This window comes from Chiloscyllium plagiosum, chromosome 39 (genome assembly GCF_004010195.1).
Source record: "Chiloscyllium plagiosum isolate BGI_BamShark_2017 chromosome 39, ASM401019v2, whole genome shotgun sequence".
NCBI classification, from domain to species: domain Eukaryota; kingdom Metazoa; phylum Chordata; class Chondrichthyes; order Orectolobiformes; family Hemiscylliidae; genus Chiloscyllium; species Chiloscyllium plagiosum.
The window spans coordinates 8,570,816-8,594,146 of record NC_057748.1 but is presented as its reverse complement, the minus strand read 5'-3'; the positions used below and the strand labels follow the sequence as shown (position 1 = coordinate 8,594,146).

General features: G+C 44.4%; 1 protein-coding gene across 3 annotated transcripts; it reads left to right on the top strand.

Annotated features, from left to right (window-relative positions):
- The first annotated feature begins 765 nt into the window (after positions 1-765).
- On the top strand, positions 766-22,855 carry LOC122542200 (transcription factor Spi-B-like). 3 transcript variants are annotated; one of them, XM_043679662.1, is made up of 6 exons: positions 766-868; positions 10,648-10,672; positions 14,187-14,280; positions 15,589-15,785; positions 17,539-17,701; positions 20,144-22,855. In XM_043679662.1, exons 1-6 carry the CDS (start codon positions 846-848, stop codon positions 20,461-20,463), a joined length of 822 nt encoding a protein of 273 aa, XP_043535597.1. In that variant the 5' UTR covers positions 766-845; the 3' UTR covers positions 20,464-22,855. The 3 variants fall into 3 exon arrangements, with proteins under 3 accessions (XP_043535597.1, XP_043535598.1, XP_043535596.1); XM_043679663.1 differs by having other exon boundaries at positions 767-868; positions 17,536-17,650; XM_043679661.1 differs by having other exon boundaries at positions 768-868; positions 17,536-17,701.
- The last annotated feature ends 476 nt before the right edge of the window (positions 22,856-23,331 follow it).

The window sequence follows — 23,331 nt, the reverse complement described above, 5'->3', positions numbered from 1 at the left end:
TGCAATTAAGGAAATCAAGGAGGACAGAGTGGAAAATGAACAATGAAATCAGTTACTGTCTTATCAAAAGGTGGACCAGGCTTCCAAAGGCAGAGGATTCCATTCCTTTTCCTAATACTTCTTCAAACCAATCACTTTGGGTGTGTTATGACGGATTTCAGAGGCAGCCTGCCCTGAGGTGGGAGTTGAACACACATTCTCAGGTAGGGACACTGCGCCACAACACTCTCTTCCATTGTCTGTGTGGTGAACAAAACTCTTCAATGATAGAAGCCACTGAAAGTCAGGATGGGAACAGGTGTTGTTTTTACAGTATCCACTGAGGGCTCCTGTGAGTGTGTGGTCTGCAGCGGGCAGGGGGAGGTGGCGACATTATTTGTTTGGGAGGGGGCGTGGTGTAGGATCGACATTGAACATTTTGCAGGATTCCCTGGAAAATGTGCACATCTGGGCGAGGATTGAAAAGCAAGTGCAGTAGCGGCTTGAGATCACTGGGGAAATCAGACGCGAGTACAGTTTGCGAGACGATTTGGTTTGCAATTCTGGCTAGTTTACATGGTTGGAAAATCTAATATAAATGTTTCTATTGCTCTTTGGGAAAGGGGGAGATTTTCCGTTCACACTTTTAACTTTTTCAGTTTGTCTTTCCCAAAAACCGACAAAAGACTCTTAACTCCCAGAAATGTTGATTGTGCAATGCAAAAGGGGATTTTTGAAATAAACTCCACAGGCTCCACCCACTTACATATGGATATTTTAAAAGCACGCAACGACACCAGACTGGGCTCAGAGAGGAAGCGGGAGTAAAGAGGTCGTGTTCATAAAGCACCGCTCTGTCCACCAACATGCACACGCTGGAAACACCGCAGTAAGTACTTGTAAACATAGGAAAATCCAAAGCTCTATTTAAAACGCCTCCCCACTAAACACTGCATCAACCACTGGCCTATCCAGATGAACCTAACACCACCAAAACATCCCTTGTTTTTAAAAAAAAGATAAAGTTTAAGGCTTACTTTTTTTCAATGTTGAACTGAAAGATGATTTTGAATTGTCATGGTGAGAGTCTAAAAACATTTTTTTTTGAAGTGATAAACTTTTAATCGGTGCGAGGAATCTAGCTGTAAGGGTATTTTTTTAAATTGGCAGATGGACTTGGGGTGCCAAGATTACTGTCAGTTATGGCTGCAATGTTTCATAGCGTTTCAGTAAGAGTGAAGTTGCTGTTTCATGGGGAGTAAAGTGAATGATAATCAACGCGTTTGAACTTCGAAGATTGGATTGTTTCGAATAGGAGTTAAGGACAAAATGTTTATGATCTTTTCGACAGGTTGCTCTAGATAGTTGCACTCCTGAGCTGCGTGTTTATGTGTACAGTACGGAGGTGCCTGTTTGTAAATCGAGTTGTAATCTTGGCCGAATGAGTTCTGGCTAAATAAATTGACTCACACACTGGTTCCCTCAGAGTTACAGGTTCCATTTGTCTGCTTTCGATTGTGGAACTGCAGTTTTGGGACGCTGGAAGCTGATATCTCCAGCATGTTTTAAATTGGTGAAAACATTCTCATCTGGAGCACCATTCTGTACAATTTGAATAAATTCTGCGTCTTTTCTCGCACTAAAGAGGCGGCAAGAGAAGGAAATAAGCAAATGTGATGAGCAATCACATTCCTGACATTGCCAGGGTTTATGCCAAGAAGGTTAATTTCAGTGTAAGGCAAGAAAATAGTGTTTCTGTCACCTATAGGCACACTATGATAGTATCGATACACACAGCCTACTAATTGACACATTCTTCGATGTCAAATGTTCACAATAATTAATTAGATTTGAAGATTCGAGAGACTTAAGTTAGTAAATACAACATTATGCTTTGCCAGGAACTTCCCACAGATAGCAACAAGCTTGACCTGTTAATCTGCTTTCTGATGATGTTTGTTGAAGGGGAAATTTTACTAGAACACTGGAAGAGAATTGTGTTCTTATGAACTGTTTTGTTTTATCATTAATATCGGTGATTATAAATAGACAAGTATTTGCATATGCTTTTGTTTCTTGTAGAGGTTCCTTTCTCGAAAATACTTTTTTGCAGTCACAAATATGTTGTACAGATTTTCCATCTAACTTGGCAATACTTGGGTTTGCTTCTGTATTATTCAATGCTTTGTAATGTTAATAAATTATCAGACAAGAAAAAAATTCAGGATTAACAAACAAAAAGTGAAGGGAGGGTTTTTCTTTTACCTCCACCTTGTGGGCAAATTGGGAACTGCATGGGTTAGTGAGTTGTAGAGACATGCGGGTCTCTGGCTCAAGCCGTAATATCAGCTGAGCTAATTTAGGATGTTGTACCTGGCCTCAGTCCGCAATCACTTGGCACCAATCACACACTATCCATCAATCCCTCATGAGAAGAGGGATGATGGGTGAAGATGCCACTATGCTCCATTCATTCTCAAAAAGGGTGCTAGTAGCTTCTATCAAGTGACTGCCTTCAGATGGAGGGGTCAGAGACAATTTTGAAGGTGATCCAATTATTGAAATGACCAAAAATTGTTTCCGGGCCACCTGTCCCCATATTGAACCGTGACTTAAATTAATTGCCGACTATGTGTGCCTGATAATGGCAGTTGTTTACAGAGAGAGAACTATTTGCAGCATCTGTGACAACCACAAGACATTCCAAAGCACTTTACAGTTAATGCACTACTTTGGATGCGTAGCCATTGCTGTGGTTAAAGAAGCTCAGCAGCCAATCTGTCCACTGTCCAATCCTGGAAGACCAATGGGATAATGACTTTTTACGTACAGTTCTAAAGGTGCATATGCTGCTGTTTTGCCTCTGATGCTGCTTGTTTTGGGTAAAACTGTTCAAAACAAGTGTATTTTCTTAACAGTAAAAACAATGCTTTAATTATAGCTTTGTGCATCTTTCACAGATCAAATCTATCTCCTCATCTTGGTGTCGCATGCTGGGAGTTGCCTTGAATTTTACTTTTCGTGATTGTCACCAAATTGTCAGTCTCTCCCTTTCTCTGCAAACTTCGACAGTCCCACAATCCTCTGAGAAGCTGACATCCTGTCTATTTGAGTGTCTTGAGCATTCCTGATTTTGATTGCTCCACCATTGGCAGTGCCAGCCTCTGCATTCACCCCCCACCCCCCGCACTGCTGTGCCATCCCTTCCCTAAACCACTCTACCTATCCAGCCCCTCTTTTAAGATTCACCTTAATATCTCTGGTCAAGCTTCTGCAAACCTGCCCCTTGTATGGTTTGATAACTGCTCCTCTGAGCAGATCTTACTATGTCAAAGGCTGTATATAAATGCAAGTTGTTTTATATCCATTGAACACTACTCACTATCTTCAGCAGTCAGTCTGCAGTCACTAGATGAGAGGGAAGACGTGTGAGTATAAAGGACTGCATCTCTCATTGGAGTCCTTCTTCCAGCTGTAATATTGGGCTAATTGCACGACTGAATTAACATTATACCGGACAATTCCAAAACTGAATGTTATGAAGGAGAGTTCAAGAAATGTGCAAAGCATTTGTTCATTGACCACACACAGCAACTCTCAACTAATTCTCAATCCTCCTCACCTTCAGGAGTAAGTCAGTTGAAAGGTCCTGCAGACCACCAGCAATACACCAAGCTGGCTACCAGGAGGCACCAAAGGGTGACTCACATTTTCGGGGAGACATTTGGCCTTGTTTTATGCCTTTGTGCAGCTGAATTGAGAAACTAAATTGAGGTTGATGTCATAGACAGACAGACACACACACACAGTTATGTTATGTCATGGTATTGAATCTTAGTGCCACTATGGACTGGCTCATAGGGAGAAACAAAATTGTTCTTGACTGGCAGTAGTCTTCCAGTTATTGATATGGCCTATGAGTGATAGTGTTTACCACTGGGTAGGGGAATGGGAGTTCTCATTATGACCCCAGGATGGTCGAACAAGCAGGAAATTTACTGATTGGAAAGTGCAAATAAATACTGCAACTAGTAAAACTTCCCTTTATTGCAGTTTCTGAAGTGGGGGTAAATTGTCATATGACTACACACTCTGTTTTTGTGGTCAACTGGACAAGAATATTACTTCTCAAATGTAGCAATGGGCTTTGGATATTATTCATCATCAACAGCAATGTAAAATTGCCTCCACGAAACATATGTTATGCCTTCACATACTATGGTCTCCGACTACAGCTGTATCCTGTAGCACTGTGCTATCCAACACAGCAGACAGTCCCAGGTAACTGGATGAAAGGCCCACCTATATCTTTAATTTCCCACCAGATACTGTTGTGGGAGTCGACCTATCTAAAATGCAAAGAAGAGGTCCTCATGATCTCTCCACTTGCCATCTCCTAGCGGTGAGCACAGACTGGCCTCACTGATAATGTTCAAATCCTGAGAAAAAAATAATTTTCAACTAAGGAATGGTTGAAAATTGGTCACAGTCCTGGAAGCTGATAATAAAGTTGGTTATATTGTCCAAAATGATAAAGCATTCCTTGTTTTTTTTAATTTGATGGTTTACTTTATAGTTCAGAGGAAAGGGCACTCGAAGGGAAAGAGGTAATGGTGATGTTGTTGGGTTTGTAATCCAAAGGTGCAGGCTAATATGTTTCAAATCCCATCCTGGTCTCTGGTGGAATTTAAATTCAATTAATAAATCTGGACTATAAAGCTAGCCTCTACAACAGCAATCATGGCAATCATCATCAGTTGTTGAAACCGTCTGGTTCACTAATGTCCTACATGTGACTCCAGACCCACAGCGATGTGGTTAACTCTTAACTGTCCTCTGAAATGGCCCTAGCATTCCACTTAATTCAAGGAAAATTTGGGATGAAAGAATAAAGGGGAGAAAAGCCAAATTAATCACTAAGTAGTTGTGTCAATTGTTAAGGAAGATGTATGAGATTATTTGACAGGGAGGGTGTCTGAAAGGGACCAAGAGGGAGGTGGACAGTATTTGCTCGGGAGTGTGCAAAGAGGTTCAGTATTTGACAGGGAGGGTGTGAGAGGCAATGAGAGATGGTATTTGACAAGGAGAGTGTATGGTGGAGGCAGAGTGTGATAATGTGAATGAGTGTGACACTCCCTGTCCTTCCCTCTTGCCCTGTTTCTCAGGGTGATTGCTGCTGTTTCATTTAATATAGTGCAGTCTACAAGGAAAGGTTTGACTGTGCAGCCTTCTGAATCAGCAATACCTGCCCCATCTTTAATGGTGCAGTGGGCTGCTGTTTGCTTATGGTCCTGAAGGTCACTATCCTGAACAAGCTGGAAGACCCCATTTCTAAAAATCAACAACTTGCATCCTTAACATCAAATGAAATGGCCCAAAGTGTTTCACGGGGAAGAAATGGTGTAGTGGTTAGGTCAGCAGGTTACTAATCCAGAGAGGGTGGAGGCTGGGTCGGAGGCTGACGTGTGACCTGATAGAAGTGTATCAAATCATGAGAGGCCTGGTTAGTCAGGGTCTTTTTTTCCCCAGGGTGCAAATTTCAAATCCTAGGGGTAGTGGGTTAAGGTGAAGGGGGAAAGTTTAAAAGAAATGTGCGAGGCCCGTTTTAGCACAGAAGGTGCCAAGGTTGGGGGGTGGTGTTCGAAGCAGATAGCAGAGTTTGAGGCATTTAGACAGGCACACTAACAAACAGAACAGAGAGAGATGGGCCATATGCAGGCAGATGGAATTAGTTCAGAATAGCATTGTGGTTGGCACAGGTATGGTGGGTCGAAAGGCCTGTTGCTCTGCTGTACTGTTCTATGTACTAACCCCAGGCTATCATTTGGGACTCGTGGGTTCAAATCCCACCATGGCAGAACGTGAAGTATAAATTCAATAAAACTCTGGAATACAGAGCTGGCCTTATGGTGATCATATAACCACAGATGATTATTGTTTAAAAACCTATCTGACTCACTAATGCTCTGTAGGAATGAAATGATCTGCCATCCTAACCGGGTCTGGCCTACATATGACTCCAGACCCACAGCAATGTGGTTGAATTGTAACTGCCCTCTGGCCATTGAGAAGTGAGTTATAGAAGCCTGGCCAGTGATACCTACATCCCCTGAATTAATTTTTTTTTTAAGAAAGAGCAAAGTTTGACACCAAACCTCTTAAGGGATGTTAGGTCAGATGATGAAAAGCTTGGTCAAAGGGGTAGGTTTTAAGGTGCCTCTTAAAGGAAGCAGAGGTATAGGGAGGGAATGGCAGAGTTTGGGCACAGCCAGCTGAATGCACGGCCACCAGTGGTGAAGCATTCATTATTGGGGAAGCACAAGAGATTTCACAATTTTAGGGCGGCACAGTGGCTCAGTGGTTAGCGCTGCTGCCTCACAGCACCAGGGTCACAGGTTCGATTCCAGCCTTCGGCAACCTGCCTGTGTGGAGTTTGCACATTCTCCCCGTGTCTGTGTGGGTTTCCTCTGGGTGCTCTGGTTTCCTCCAACAGTCCAAAGATGTGCAGGTTAGGTGAATTGGCCATGCTAAATTGCCCATAGTGTTAGGTGCATTAGTCTGGGTCTGGGTGGGTTACTCTTCGGCGGGTCGGTGTGGACTTGTTAGGCCGAAGGGCCTGTTTCCACACTGTAGGGAATCTAATCTAAATAAGGAGGGGCAAAGACCATGAAAGCATTTGAAACAAGGATGGGATTTTTAAGATCAGGATGTACACAGTAGCAATTAGCAGTCTCCAGAATTTGGCAGTTGCAGTCGCTGGGCTGGAGTGGAGTAGGTTACCCCTGAGTTGACCGTGTTGACGTTCAGAACAAGAAAGTGCCAGGTTCAGAATTAATCACCATAGTCACGTGATGTACTGGTAAGATTACTATAAATGGGCTTTGTGTCTCGTAATCAGCCTAGCTTCCTGCTCTTGAAGCACATAACTAGCAACTATTAGAATTAGTGTTGACAGCAATGAGGGGGTCAGCTGGAGTGTGCTCCCGCTGTGAATAGGCAACTGCCAGGGCTAGCAAACCAAGGTTGGCCAGTCGAGTCTTGTTTTGCAATGAGACCTTGAGGTTGAAGTCTTCAAGGGAAGAAGAGAGGGAGGTGAAAGCAGATGATATTGATGTTTAAGCCACCTAAGCCTAAGGAGTCTGTGTAATCATGATACAAGAGTCCAGTGGGAGGAGTTCAGCTATCATTGGCAGGATTCAAGTGTAATTAATGTTGTCCTATCATTCTAATTTTCTCTTTTCCTCTTCTGAGTGCTCAAATGCAAGATGTAAACTCCCTCTGCTCTGGGCCAACACAGTGAGTGAAAACTAAGTTACTTTCATTAGATAGATCGATTGGAGATGTTGGGTCTGTTTTTGTCGAAGAAGAGAAGGTTTAGAGAGAGATCTTCAAAGTCATGAGGGGTGTGGACAGTGTGGAGAGGGAGAAATTGCTGCTGCTCAGGACGATCATGAAGAATATGAATGTGCAGATTGATGGGAATTGGCAAAAGAAGCATTGATGACTCAAGAAATTTTCACGCGGTGAGTGGTTAGGGTCTAGAATGTAGTGCCTGGGGGTGTGGTCGCAGCAGGTTCAATTGAGGCTTTCATGAGGGAATTGGATTAATATCTGAAAAGGAACAATGTGCAAGGTGACAGGCAGAAGATGGAGGGCTGGCATTAGGTGAATTGGTCGCATAGTGGTAATGTAATTGGACAAGTGATGCAGATGCCTGTGCTAATGTTCTGTGGAGATGGTTCAAATCCCATTGTGGCAGATGGTTGAATTTGTAATGTCTGTATTTAAAAGCTGGTCTAATGGCAATCATGTAACTGCTGTTTTTGTTGAAATGGTTCACTAATGTCTTTTAGAGAACAAAATCTACTGTCTTTACATGGTCTGGCCTGCATGTGACTTTCACTCCCACAAAATTGTGGCTAACTCTTAACTGCCCTAGTTCAAGGGAAATGAGAGATGGGCAACAAATGTTGGCAACAGCAATAATGCCCACATCCCATTCAAGCGCTTGTAAAACTGTTCATTAGGAGTGCTGGCACTGACATGATGGGCCAAATGGCTTCCTTGTTTGCTGTGACCCTCTGTGTGAAATTCTGTGTTGAAATTTCCATGATTGCTAATCCCAATGGCAATTACTGTACATGTTTCTCTACACACCACACCTTTTGTCATTGACACTAGTGACCGAAGGAATTGTCGAGTGGATGGGCCTCACCTCTCAATGTGGAAATTACCCTTTTCCCACCCCAGCTCTGCCCGTCACAATCCTGAGTGAGATGGACAATTGAATGACAGATGCCAGCCTCCCCCTGGACTGGAGTCTGGGGGCTGATCAGTCTCATTTCACACGATGACCCTGAAAGCCAGCAGACAGAGAAAACGAGAATCTCGTCCCCAGCAGCTATTCTCATCTTGAAGGTGGATCTGAACTTATCCTTGTGGTTTCATACAAGTGGAGGCATTCTGTAATATATGCCTCTTTGTGTGTTTGTAATGTGATCCTTAATCATCCGAGAGTCTCGCTGCATGTGAGTCAACAAATCTTTCGGACCGTGGGTGGGGGCGGAAGGGAAAGGTTCACATGATGGTTGGGTTTCTTGACTCTGACCTCCAACCTGATTTTCTGCCTTTAAAACTTCTGGTAGTGCGAATGGAAAGTGTGTTTCAGTGGCAGGGGTGAAAAATGCAAGCTTTCCTATTGAAATAGGAAAGGAAGAGAGATTGGATGAGTTCAGGATTCTCCGAATTCCTGCCACCATTTCAATAAATGCAAGTGTGTTCTCACCATTCTCTAGGTTAAAAGAAAAAGTTTCTGCTGAATTTCCTGTTGGATTTGTTAATGATTATAAAATCATTGAATTTACGGAATTGGGAGTTCTACTACTGTTTCCTGCTAATGTAGGTGCTTCAGATGAGCCTCCAACCACCTCTCTTCAACTAACCCTATCACCATATTTGTTTTCATTCCTGTCTCCCTCACTTGCTTATTAAGCTTTCTGGGAATGCAGCATTGCTGGTCATTGTAACGATCCCCCCATTTCTGTCGCAATAAATGGTTCCATTGGAATTGCCTGCCAACCTTGTTGAATCCCTTCATTATCTATTGGTCATTGCCCCTCACTTATGTTGTCTGGAGAGATAAGCCTCAGACTGTTCAATCATGCCTGACAGTATGAATTCTGGCACCAACCTTGCAAAGCCAGGGTTCTGCGATAAAGGCAGGTAGCTGAAAATAAGATGCAGGTCACTGATGATCGAAATGAATGGAGGGGTAGGCTTTAAGGTGTGAATACTCTTTTCCTGTTCATACATTCCTAAATGTTGCTTTGAACATGATCGTGATTATAGAAACCCTTAAAAAGAACTGCTATTTTGAAATTGTGCTGATTTACTTAGATCAATCCCATCCCTTTTTATCTTGTCTGATTCCAATCGCATTTCCTATTAATTTCTTTGAATTTTCTGAAGCAGGAGCCACTTTACTCAAGCATTACTCAATGGAGTGAGCCATTGCAATCTTGCTGTCAATAATTCAGCAAGTCTGGTGAGGAATGGTTGGAATGCCTGATATACGCAAACGTGCGGAGTCAAATATTTACCACGTCCCAACCCCACGCAGCATTCTCCAATTACGAGGGAGGTGGCGCCTGGATAGTAATGGAAATGGTTATGGCCCATTCACACATTCTCTCTGTATGAGGGTTTCAACTCGTAAAGTCATTGCCATTGCTAGTGAGCTCTTACTTGATTTAGTGAGACCAGAGGAGCTGAGGCATCTCCCATGAGAGCAGCTTAGTCTAGGTCGACAAAATCATGAAAAGTTCTGATTACACAGATTAGGAGGAATGATTCTCACCTATATTCAGGATCAATGGCCAGAGAACACACATTTAAAATCATTGTCAGAGAAAACCCATAGAGAGGAGACATGTTTTTTTCATAGGGAATTGGTTATAGATATTTTCTAATCAAACTGTTCACAAATGTCACAATACATCTCTGGAGCAAGTGGGACTTGAACCCAGGTTTCCTGGCTCAGAGATGGAACAAGAAAATGAACAAAACTAACCCAGGAAAGATGGACTGAATGGCCTTCTCCTGAACTGTATGATTCCATTCTGGATTGATGCCAAGTAATGTTTCCCATCACCTTCACCAGTTCTTCCCCCTTCCTCTGCTGGAGACATTGATGAGCAGATGCCAAAGACAGCTGTGTGGTTGTAAATCTGGGCATTCAGTGTTGACTATTTGGCCTTTGAGGGCATTGTGAACCGGATCATCTCCTGGGGTATCCATGTGCAGTTGTTTGCCTTTCTTTACATACATGGTGTCTTGCGACAGTACAGCTTTACTTTTCCAAATGCCTTGTTGTTGTTATTGTTCAAAATGTGAATGTCACAAATTCCCAGATAATAGGGATGTGCTGCGTGGGCTGTGGAGCCTTAAGTATTCCTCCTCCTGCCTGCCCCTGCCACCCTTCCTGTTGCTTCCCCCTCACTCCCCTTTCCCACTCTTTCTCTCTTGAGGTGCATGTGGCAGGCCACATGCACAGTTTTGCCACACGCTCTGCCAGACATCACAGGGCATTAATTCCAGCAGTACGTCTAAGCAGAACTTTTTGATTTTGGCTAACATTCTAATGTGTCTTATTTTATTCCTTCTCCATAGGATTGAGCCATCACAGATTTCTCTGGTAAGTATCATGCATCTTTAAAAGTTTTGAGTGCTTTTCTTTACAAACCATTGAATGTTTACATATTTTCACCCTTAATTGATATGCTCAGACTTGCCAAATTTGCCATATCTGAGCAGAAATGAATCTGAATTTAATAAACTACTGGAAAGCGTCTGAGAAATCTGACTCTCTGTTTGTTTTGTTCTCTTATGCCTGCATTTATTGCCCATCTCTAACTGCCTGTGAACTTAGAGGCTTGTTAGAGTTATTTCAAAGAGCAGTTAAGAGTAAACCACATTTCTGGGTCTGGAGTCACATGAAAGAACAGCAGATTTCTTTCCCTAAAGGGCATTCATGAACCAGACAAGATTTATTTTAAAATCAGCAATAACTTCCTTTTAATTCAAGATTCATTAATTAAATTTAAAATTCTACTCACTGACATGATAGGATTTGAACCCATGTTTCCACACTCGTACCTGGGTCTTGTGATTACTGTTCTAGTGACATTACTGCTGCACCACAGTTTCCTAATGTGCTAGGTCTAAAACAGACCAGTCTATCTATAATATCTGGCTGGAGATTTTATCTGCACACTGGCTGGTATAATTCACATACCTCTCTGAAACCCCTCAGCTCCGTCATTTCTTGTATTCTACAAAGCCTAATGCTCAATTTAAATGTTGTTACTTTATTAATTACATCTGGAGGAGCCTGTTTGGCACAGTGATAGGGCACCAATCTTAACCCTGTCTTTGAGACAAGGAGACCAGAGGTGTGTCATAACATCTCTGAATAAACTGATTAAAGATATTCTAAGTAAGTCTGAATAGAGAGCTGGTGCCAGTAATGGACCCATCTGGCTCACTCATACGCTTTGTTCAGGAAGGAAGTCTACCATCTTTACTGAGGCTGGCCTACATGTGACTCCAGACCCACAACAATGTGATTGACTCCTAACAATCCTCCCATGACGTCCCATTAAGATAATGAGTTGTATCAAACACTGCATTGACTTAAAGAATGGAGCTTGAGCACTTCTATCTTCATTAACTTTGATCCTGTTATGCTTTTGATAAGTACAGACAGGCAGATGATTCAAACCAAGAGCAAGCGAGGGGAACTCATAAGAACATAAGAAATAGGAGCAGGAGTAGGCCGTCTGGCCCTTCGAGCCTGCTCCGCCATTCAATAAGATATGGCTGACCTATTCATGGACTCCTCCAGTCTTGTCCTGTCTGAGCTATCAGCAGTGCTGTTTGGACTCAATTAATGACAATCCACGCACAATGTTTAAGACATTTGTCTATGATAAAGGTGCTATAAAAATGTAAGTTGTTGCAGCAGGCCAGTACAGATACAATGGGCCAAATGGCCTAATTCCTTGCTGTAACCACCCATTGGTTCCATGAATGCTTGGGAGCATGGGGACTGAGACACAACATGGAGAGCTTTACCCTGTGTCTAACTGTTATCTGAGGGTCCTTATTAATTGGATCTGCATCTGTGCACTGGACTATCTCAAATAGTCGTCCACCTGTGTTCAAACAGACACCTTTTCTTACTTCTGTCAGGCTGCAGGAAGCCTGGAACATACCTTAGGATCCTAAAGTCAAGTGGAGCTCAGTCAGTCCATAAAACCAGTGCTGACCATTTAGCAGCGCTATCTACATTAGACCCATTGCCCTGATACGTTTTCAAACCATTGCTTTTTCAAATATGAATGCAAATCCCTTTAGAAAGCTCCTATTAAATTTATTCTGGGCAGTATATTCCATAGGTCTGCCTGTCACCCCTCTGGTTTTTGTTGAGATACTTGGGTCTGCCTGATTTCCTGTGAGCACAGTGAGATCCAAAACTGGAATATGCAGCATTGCCTGAAGGATTCAAGGGAAAGCAACCAAGGTGATGGGCTGAATGGCCTCTTCCTTTGTAGTATTGTTATCCGATTGGATACAAATCTCCTCCAGTTTCCAGTTGGCAGTGTTACCAGAAGGAGTTCTGAATGGAGGCTGATTGACTGAATGGTGAACATGATTAACAGACTGCCCTCACGGGGCCCTACCTAATAACAGGAGCAACCTCTGCAGATTGTAGTTCAGACCATCGCTAAGCATGGCTGAGTGGATTGTAACTTTCTATGAACTGGGCACCGTCAAACATGCAGGATTGAGGCAAGAGACTGGGTGGTGAGGCCAGACTCTGTATTCAAATCACTGACACACTCCAGTTGTTAATCACCCCCTCCCCTCCCCACCATGGCCACGTGCATCCGTACAGAGGGTCCCTGGGGTGACAGATAAACAGCCGAAAGTGCTATGTGCATGAACACGAAAAGGAAACAGATGGGAGCACGAGTTGAACTCAGGCTGAAATAGACTCTTGACTGGTCGGGGAATCAAGGGTGATGGGGAAAATGCAGGGAAGTGGTCATGAGGTGTGTCAAATCAGCCACGATCTTATTGAATAGCAAGAGTAGGCTTGAGAGGCCGCATGGCCTGTTCCTGTTGCTATTTCTTCTGGTCACCAACCTCCTGAGTTATCGCAAAAGTTAACTAATTAACCAAGATTGTCAAGGCCTATTTACGATAACACTGACACCTCTTTTGGAAGAATTCAAATAAGCTGTCGACACCATGTACTTGGACACATGAGCTGAGCTTTTGCAAATCCACCTCATTTGTTTTTTTTTCGTAAGCCAGTATTATTGCCCTTGGCAATACCTGGCATAGCCCACTGTGGAACTGAAAGCACCCAGACTGCTGTTCTGAATCAGATCATAATTTTTTATTATTCTTTTCTGGGATATCAGTGTCATTGGCTGGGTCAGCATTTATTACCTGTCCCTAATCACTCTGGAGTAAGTGGTGGTGAACCGCTGTTGCCCACAGAGTTGTTACGGAGGGAGTTCCAGGGTTTTGATCCAATGATGCACACCTTGTCTACAGTCTCAGGCAGATGTAAGGAGTCCCACCTCCAATAATGCAATGGAGATCAGGGGGCATCCTCCTAGTACCCTGAGAAAATATTTAGACCCCTCGGCCAATGTAAAGCTAAAAACTGTAATGAAAGCAAAAACTGTAGATGCTGGAGTTCAAGATGGCTGGAGAAACTCAGCAGCTCTTGCAGCATGTGTAGAGAAGGAGAAACTTCAGATTTAATGCCTTGAGTCCAATTCTCTGCTTCTGTCTCCCCAGATGTTGGCTAGATGCACTGGGCTTTCCCACCACTTGGCTTATTTGGTCTCTGAAAACAGATTCCTCTTATTTAACTATTGTTTGCGGGAGATAGCTGTGAGCAAATTATCTGTTGATCATATTGTGATAGTTTCTGCAGTTCAGCCAACACCTGATTGACTGAAGACTCTGAAAAGGGGGATGGTGTATGTGTGGTGTTTCAATGTGTGTGGTGTTTCTGGAGCGGGAGATGTTAATGTGCTGCGTTAGTGCAAGTCACAGGAAGTCTAAACTGTGAGGTGGATGGGGATATGAAGTGAAAATTAGAATAATCCTGACAGTTCTCTTCTCTACAGTATCCTGATGCAGTGTCATATGAAACAGATACATACAGCAAGCATCCAGCTCCTTTTTGTTCCTACTATGTTGCTGATCCAGAGCAATCTACAGGTCAGTGATTTGGATGTTGATGCATATTGAAAGAAGGCCTTTTTTAAATCTCTCTGCTAGCAATTGGACTCTCCTGTCTCGTCACTGGAACTGAGAGCCCAGTTCAGCTCAGAGCTAATACAACAGCCTTGCAGTTAAGGAAGACTTGACTCATAGACTACAAGGACCTCTTGAATAACATTTTTAAAAAATCAGTCTTCAGAAATAAGGGCACCGCTACCAAATCCAACATATATTCCAAGTACCTGGTTCTCCTTTGAGAAGTTAGTGGTGGGCCAGCTGAATTCATAGAGTATTGGTGCATCCACAGGGAGGTAATTTCAGGCTGTTAGCTCTGCAACAGTGAAAGAAGAACGTTATACTTGCAAGTAAGGATGGTGAGTGGCTTGGTGGGGAACTTTCATGTGATGGTGTTCCTAAGTATCTGCTGTCCATATCCACCTTGATAGTTAAAGTTCCGGGCTCACTAAACCAGGTGAGATGAAGATGACTGGGAGGAGTTTTGAGTAGGACTTGAACAATGACACAGATCTGATGAGCCAAATGGTCTGTCTCTCTGCTGTAAATTTGATATGACTTTCTTATTCATTTAAATATTTAATAATTCAAGGAGAGAATATTCTGCACATTAAAAGCAAAAGGTTACAATGTATTTATATTTGAGAAGATTGTCATTATTATCACCTTATCCCATGGCACCTTTTCATCCATCAGAGAGTTACCTGAAGCAGCCACATAACAGTAGTACTGGTGTGTAGCATGTATGAGATACACTGCAGCAACTCACCAAGTCTCCTTCCTCACCTTCCAAACCGATGACTGCTACTATTGAGGAGGGTACAAGAGGGCACCACCATCTGCAAGTTCCCCTCCAAGCCACCCCAATATTCTGACTTGGAAATAAATTTGCCTTTCCTTCACTGTCACTGGGTCAAAATCCCGGCAGTCCCTCTTTAACAGAACAGAGAATGTCCCTGAACCATATGGACTGCAGTGACTCAAGGAGGCAGCTCTCCTCCAACATTTGGAGGGCAATTAGGGATGGGCAGTAAATGCTGGCTTAGCCAATGATGCCTACATCCTGTGAAAGATTAAAAGTAATATCTTGCAAGTTCTGTTTCAACAGTGCATGTGTTGTTTTGTTCACCCTCTCAGAGACCTAGTTTAATCCTGTCTATATTGTGGCCTGCATGTTGAATTATTGACTGGTGTTGGAGGTGGCTAGTGAGACTGAGTGCAGGGTCTAAGGGCAATAATGTTCTAGAAATATCCAAGGTGTCCCTCCTGACAAGCTGCTTCTTTGTTTAGATCATTACTGGACGGGCTCTGAACATCACAGCCTGAGCTATGAGCATTTCGACGGGGGGCAGTTCACCCAGCTTCAGAATGTGGCAGTCTCACACTTGCAGAGTTTGTACCCGCAGTTCCCACTGGAGGTTGTCAGCACCCCAGAGCCCTCACTGCCAAACCACAGCACCTGCCCACTGGAGGAGGACTACAACCAGGTAACATTTCAGAATGGGCCAATAGCACCAACCTTGTCAGTGTGGCAAGGGGTGCCGATGTTACTAATGGACCGCAAACTGATATGGAGAGCCCTGCAGAATGGGCAGATGGAGTCTAACTAATGCGTTTTGACAGAAGGAATGGGGACCGGCCATATCCATCTAATGGCACCGTCTTAAAGAGCGTGGAGGGAAAGAGGGATCTGGGAGTTCACGTGAATGAATCTTTAAAGAGTGTAGCACCAGGTAGCATGGTGGCTCAGTGGTTGGCACTGCTGCCTCTCAGTGCCAGGGACCCAGGTTCAATTCCAGCCTCGGGCGACTGTGTGGAGTTTGCACATGCTCCCCGCGCCTGCATGGGTTTCCTCCCACAATTCAAAGATGTGCAGGTTAGGTGGATTGGCCGTGCTAAATTGCCCGGGATGTTAGGTGCAATAGTCAGGGGAAACGTGGGGAATGGGTCTGTGTGGGTTACTGTTTAGAGGGTCAGTGTGGACTTGCTGGGCTGTAGGGGCTCTAATTCTTATAATGGCAGCTGTGTAACATTGCTGTTGTGTCAGAGACGAGAGTGAGAGACAATTGATGGTATGTTAACGTGAGGGCCACCACACCTCAGGCAAGGGGACAGGTTGCGAAGGTGGTAATCTGAACTAGTGCGGGAATTGAACCTGTGATGTTAGCATCACTCTGCATCGCAAGCCAGTCATCCAGTCAACTGAGTGGGGCAGGTGGGAACTGTAGCAAAAGAATGGTTAGCAGAGTAAATTGAATCTTGAGCATCATAAATAGGGGTATTGAGTTAAAAAGCAGGCAGCTAAGGCGAACCTTCATAATGGTCTGGATAGGCCGTAGCTAGAGAATAGAGAAGCAAAGATAATGTTTCAAGTCCAGTACGATTCCTCTCCAGAATTGATGACATTGATGACAGTTGTGAAGAAGAGTCATATCCGACTTGAAACATTAACTCTGTTTTTCTCTCTCTCTCTGCAGCTGCTGTCAGCCCTGCTGGGTTTCTCCAGCAATTTCAGTTTCTATTTCAGAACCTCAGATTTTCCTCTGTCTTTTTCAGGGCAGGGAAAGGAAAGGGCAGATTTTGAGACAATCCACGTATGAAAGAGTCAAGTTCTAGAAGGAAACCTGGGAGGGAATTGAGCAGAACTAGTTTAGCTTGAGATTCTGGTCGGCATGGACTGGTTGGACAAAAGGGTCCATTTCGTATGACTCTATAACTATCTTGTCTTTAGATTTTGGATATTATTTACTGGAGAAACAAGCACTTTAGAAGGGAAAAGGAGGTAATAAAATGTATGAAGAGAAAGAGAAAGGCTTGAGAGAGAGAGAGATGACAAGGCCTTTTCCCATCATGTAGTATATTTGTTCAAGGTAAAGCTGTAAAAGTTTTTCAGGGAATTGACAGAACATTCATTGCCAGTTCCTGCTCCCAGTGTTGTAGAGAAAGATGGACCAACACAGTGATGCAGCTGGGAGGTAAACACTGTGCCACTGGATATCAACAGGAACATACATGAAATGAGAAACTTCCAAAGCTATTGCTGATTTAAAATAAATAACATTTTCTTTCTCTCTCTCTCTCTTTCTTTGAGCTTCTCTCTCAGCTCTTTTATTTGCGCTGTTCTTTTCGATTTTTAATCTTGTATGTCTATTATTTGTCATTTTTAATGCATTGTCCTGATGGATTTTTGGCACGGGGATTTTATTTTTCCGTTTTCTTTCACACTTCCCTCCCCAGCAGGTTTTCCCCATGTTGTACCCTTCCTTCCAGACACCCACCGATTTGTCAAGCCCTTCGATATCCGAGGATGATGACTATAACCTCGGCAGCCCCGTGCTGGAGGTTTCTGACAGTGAGTTTGACGAGAATATCCCTCCCAGAGAGTCGTCCACGCACGATGGAGGTCAGTGCAGGCCCTGATGACAGGTCAACATAAGAATCTGAGAGGACGTCAGTTAGTGAATGGAGTATTGTATTCATTCTGGGGGAGAGAGGGAGTGGGGGAGAGAGAGAGAGAAAGAGAGAGGTGGGAAAGGAGAAGGAAGAGAGAAGAAGGGAGGGAAAGAAAGAGAGAGAGAGCCAGAGAAAGACTGAGGAAGAGAGAGGGGAGGGGAAAGAGAGACAGGGAGATGGAGAAAAAGGTAGGGGAGGGAGGATAGAGAAAGAGGGAAGAGGTGGGGGAGAGGGAGGGGAGAGAGAAATAAGGGAGGCAAGAGTGGAAAGGGGGAAGGGATGGAAGAAAGGGTGAGAAAAATGGGGAAGGGAGGGAAGAGAGACAGAGAAAGTCGGAGAAGGAGAGTTTGAGAGACTGCAAGATACTGATGGGCACTTGACAATGTGAATAAAGAGTCATGGTGCTGTGATGAAGTGGGATGCTGCAAATAGAAATGTTAGTCCCCTGAGCTGGGCACCAGTCTCCTGGCAAAGACTTGTGTCTCCATATCCTCCTCCATCCCGAATTAAATTATGAAATCCAGCTGCTGCCAGTTTTGCTGGGTTGGCAGTGGGGATGGGGTTAGAGGAGGAAAACCGACATTTCCTACCAGTTAGTGCAGTCAACTGTGACAGAGTTGGCTTTGCTCGACTTGGAGTGAGGAAAGTAGCAAAGGTTTAGTTGGTTTGTCAAAGTTGGGTGAGTGCCCAGTTGAACTTCTGGCTAATTCCAGAAGAATCCAATGTGGAATTGGGTTGCTGTTTGTCTTTGTGAACATCTTTGGCGAAGCCAGCATTTGTTGCCCATCCCTAATTACCCTTGAACTGAGTGGGTTGGTCAGCTATTTCGGAGAACAGTTAAGAGTCAACCACATTGGCTTGGGTCTGGAGTCACATGTAGTCAAGACTACGTCAGGACACAGATTGCCTTCCTAATGACCCAGATGGACTTTTACAACAATTAGTGATTGTGCCATTACTGAAACTAGCATCCAGCGCTCATTTTATTAATGGAATTTAAATTCTTCTTGGTAGACTCTGAGGAGTGACCTTATAGAGGTTTATAAAATCATGAGGGGCATGGATAGGGTGAACAGACAAAGTCTTTTCCCTGGGTGGGAGAGTCTACTGTGGTGCATGTTCCTACAACGTTCACTTTGGCCTTGGTAACTTTATCACCGCTTCCCACATCTCCCATCTTCGCTCTTTGAAGTACAACTAATTGAAAGCTATTTCTAAATAAATAGTCAATGTTGCCATTTGAAAATTAATTTCAGCAGTCCAGCACACTTTTCCTTTCTTGGAAGGAATTGATTTCACTGGTGTTCCTCAGTTTGGAGCCATTGGTCCTAAAGGTGCTGAGTCTGGTATCGGGAAGCCAAAGATTCTGCCCCAGTCTCCCTCAGCCAATACTACACCATCCCACCCTTTTGCCTCCATTTATGATCTCACTACCTCCCTTCCCACATGGCACCATTACCTTATCCATTCCTTCTGCCTATTTGGCAGTGGGGGAAGCTCACACCTGAACCTAAACCCATCCCCACCGGTTACTGATATCCTCCAACTCCCCTCCAACAATTTTCTTGTTGTTTGTTGCATGATCGTCCTCAAGGGACCAGACCCTGTCATCCTCTTGCGCTGATGCTCCAGCTTGTGATTGCCAAACCATCTTGCTCTTCCATAAGGGGGTCCTGTGGTGCAGTGGGTAGAGTCCCTGTCTACAAACCAGAAGGTTGGGATTCAAGTCCCACTCTGGGACCTGCAGGCCAGGGAGCATTCATGGGTAGTGTAGCCAAACAGGTAGATGAATTTGCACATCCCTCCAGTTTGGCTGAGAGCAGGAGGAACTCTTAATTTACGAGGATGTTCTCCAGGGTTGGAGGATTTGAGCTATCGGGAAAGTCTGAATAAACTGGGGTTGTTTTCCCTGGAGCGTCAGAGGCTGAGGAGTGACCTTATAGAGGTTTATAAAATCATGAAGGGCATGGATAGGGTGAACAGACAAAGTCTTTTCCCTGGGTGGGAGAGTCCAGAACTCGAGGGCAAAGGTTTAGGATGAGAGGGGAGAGATATAAAAGGGATCTAAGGGGCAACTTTTTCTTACGAGAGTGGTACGTGTATGGAATGAGCTGTCAGAGAAGGGGTGGAGGCTGGTACAATTACCACATTTAAAAGGCAACTGGGTGGGTATATGAATAGGAAGGGATTAGAGGGTTATGGGTCAAGAGCTGGCAAATGGGACTAGATTAATTTAGGATATCTGGTCAGCATGGATGAGTTGGACCGAAGGGTCTGTTTCCATGCTGTACATCTCTATGACTCTATGGAATGCCCCTTCATTGGCATTGGCTAAATTGACACAGGAGGCCCTCTTAAGTCGTATGACTAATGTACTTCCCAACTTGTGCAGGTGTTCGGAAGAAGGTGCGCCTCTATCAGTTCCTGCTGGAGCTTCTGAAGAGTGGGGACATGCGGGACTGCGTCTGGTGGGTGGACCGTGAGAAGGGCACTTTCCAGTTCTCCTCCAAGCACAAGGAGGTGCTGGCTCATCGCTGGGGAATGCAGAAGGGCAACCGCAAGAAGATGACCTACCAGAAGATGGCGCGGGCCCTGAGGAACTACGGCAAGACTGGCGAGATCCGCAAGATCAAGAAGAAGCTCACCTACCAATTTGATGGCATGCTGCTCTCTCAGAAGAAATCTGAATGTAAAACCAGCTATTTGCCGTAAAGTCGGGGGAGGGGGCCCTTTTCCCTTTCCTTTTGGACTCTTCCATCTTGGACTGTCGATGTTTATTAAGACGTGAAGGCTGGGCTTGACACTGCACTTACTTCCTTGTTTTTGCGTTGTGTTTCTGCCTTGGTTTTCAAGAGTGCTGTTGAATGCCCATTGCTTGTCAATGTGAGACATACCGAGGCTCACAAACTGGACGCTACCTGCTGCTTTCCCAATAGAGCTGTGCAGCACATTCTGTTTCTCCAGAAAACCTCTGAAGGCCACTGGTTATCCAAAAGGAGATTGCCCCTCATTTTACCTCCCGCACCTCCCTCCCTCCCCCCCCCTCCTAGGGGGCTCGGGCTGGTTGAGGGAGCCATTTACAGGAGAACTTTGAAAGGACGTTCATTACAAACCTCTGTGCTTTGGAGAGAACGCTTTTCCACTGCTTGGGGCAGGGTTGGGGAGAGGGGTTTCCAGGGCCTGGGGACATATCCATAGGAGAAAATTTAGGAAAAGCTTCACTTCCATGAGAATAAATTCCTGCACAAAAGCAGCCCAGTGGTAGCTCAATTAATCAGAAATGGGCACTGCTGGCTCAGGATATTAGGAAATGCAGAGCTGGGGCCCAATACAGATACGGATCTATCATGATCTCGCTGATTGGCAGAACAGAGCCTCTGTTTATACCTTTTGGCCTGTGCTCACCATCGGCCCTCCATCAGAATGATGGTGCAGGCTTTGGGAGTGTTGGTGGACAAGTTAAAATGATCAGATTCCCCTTGCTTTAGGTTGGAGGACGTCAGCTTCCTGTATCCCGTTGATAAAAGGCGCTACCTGCAGGGTTTGTTGTGACTAAGTGCTGCTTAAAGCTGTAGGGCTGGAGGTTCAACTGGGTGGAGGAATGATCCTGGAGAGGTTGTGGCGAGCTAAGACCCAAACACACATGGCCCTTTTGGGAAATGCAGCCGACTGGGGGCTTTGCTGTGTTCTCCTTTTGTTTTCCTACATTTTTTCATGGGAGGAGGCGTATGTTGGTGAGGCCAGTGTTTATTTATTGTCCATCAGTCATGACCCTGGAGAAGGTAATGGTGAGCCATCTACTTGAGCTGTGGCAATTCCATTTGGTTTCATTACACTGCCAGTGCTGTCAGAGAGGGAGTTCCAGGATTTTGACCCAGTGACGCTGTAGGAACATTCCAAGTCGGGATGGCGTGTGGCTTGGAGGGATATTCGCAGGTTTTCATGTATCTGCTGCCCTTGTCCATTTAGACAGTAGAGGTTGTGTGGTCAGCAGGTGCTGCTAGATGAGCTTTGCTGCAGTGCATCGTGTGGATGGTACACTGCGCGTCGGTCTTGCAGGGAGTGGATGTTTAAGTTGGCAGATGGGGTACCAATCCAGCGGGGGCCGATTCGTCCCATTGCAGTATTCTGTTTATTTTAGAAAGCGTGCTTTTGTTGTAAATTTTATGTTAAAGACTCCGTTTTTTTTTTGTTAAGAGGCAGGTTAGGGCCTGCAAGCTGCAGTGAGAAAGTGCATTTCTCTTTCCCAAAGTGACATCAAAGGCTGCACCCCACAGAAAGCATTAATGGAATGGCGCCGCGCTTGGGGAAGCAAAATTTAATTCCTTGAACACATTTCAGAAAGTTTAAGATGTATCTGTATATATTTTGAAAGCAAAGCAGGCGAAGGTAAGGGAGGGAAGGTGGGGTTGGAGTCGGTAACAGGGGAGGTGGGATGGGTGGGGGGGGGGGGGAAAGGTGCACGGGGTGCTTGAGAAGAATCTGTAAAGTGTCCGAGGAGGTACCCGCGCAGTTTCTGGGCTTGGTTTTATCTTGTGTAGATTGTGTGCGCTGAATCGAGTTGTTTTGAAGCCCAAATATTTTTGTCTGTTGCTTTTTTAAACACCGTTCAATGCATTGGAAAACTATGTTACACACATCAGGGATGTCCAGCCTCCCAGTGTAGCTGATGTGGTCATTGTATGTGTGTGGTGTGTATGCATAATTTTTGAATGAGTACATGTGTTTGTGTGGTATGTGTCTGCGTATGAATTGTGTACATGAGCTTGTGTGTGTGTGCAATGTATGTATGCATAATTTGTGAATGAGTACATGTGTTTGTGTGGTATGACCGTGTATGAGTTGTGTACGTGAGCGTGTGTGTGGTATGTGTGCGTGTGTGAGTGTCTGGCAGTCCTATTCTGCCAGTCAATGCCTGGCGCTACAATGGTGCTGGGTGCCAGCACAACTGCGGGTACCATTATCCCCACAATTACCCTCATGTAAATAAATGTAAATAGAAGAAACGTTAGTTGATACTAACAGACCAGGATCAGATGTTGTGGGACGTTTGGCTGTTGAACAGAATTAAAAGGAAAATAAAAATCCTCTAATTTTCATAGCAGGAGCTGATCTCTGTTATTCTTTTCAAAAGCACAAGGGTAGGATCACCATTATTTTGGAAACTTTTCACTTGTTTTATAAATAAGATTCACTCAGAGAGACATGAAACAGACCGTTTGCTCCTCTGCCCATTCCTGAAGAAGGGCTAATGCCCGAAACGTCGATTCTCCTGTTCCCTAGATGCTGCCTGACCTGCTGCGCTTTTCCAGCAACACATTTCCTCCTCTGCCCATCAACCTTTCTTTTATTTTGCAGTCATAATAACTAGGAGCAGCAGCAGTCCATTTGACCCCCACAACCCCGTATGTGATGGATTGGATGTGATCTTATCGGTCACATAGGGGCTCTCTGTAAATACTTGACCTGAGTGACTATTAGGCCATTTTGGAGGTCACATTGCTGTGGGTCTGGACACACATTTAGGCCAGGCTGGGTTGGACAAGAATAGTTCTATATTTCAGATTTTATCAATTGAAA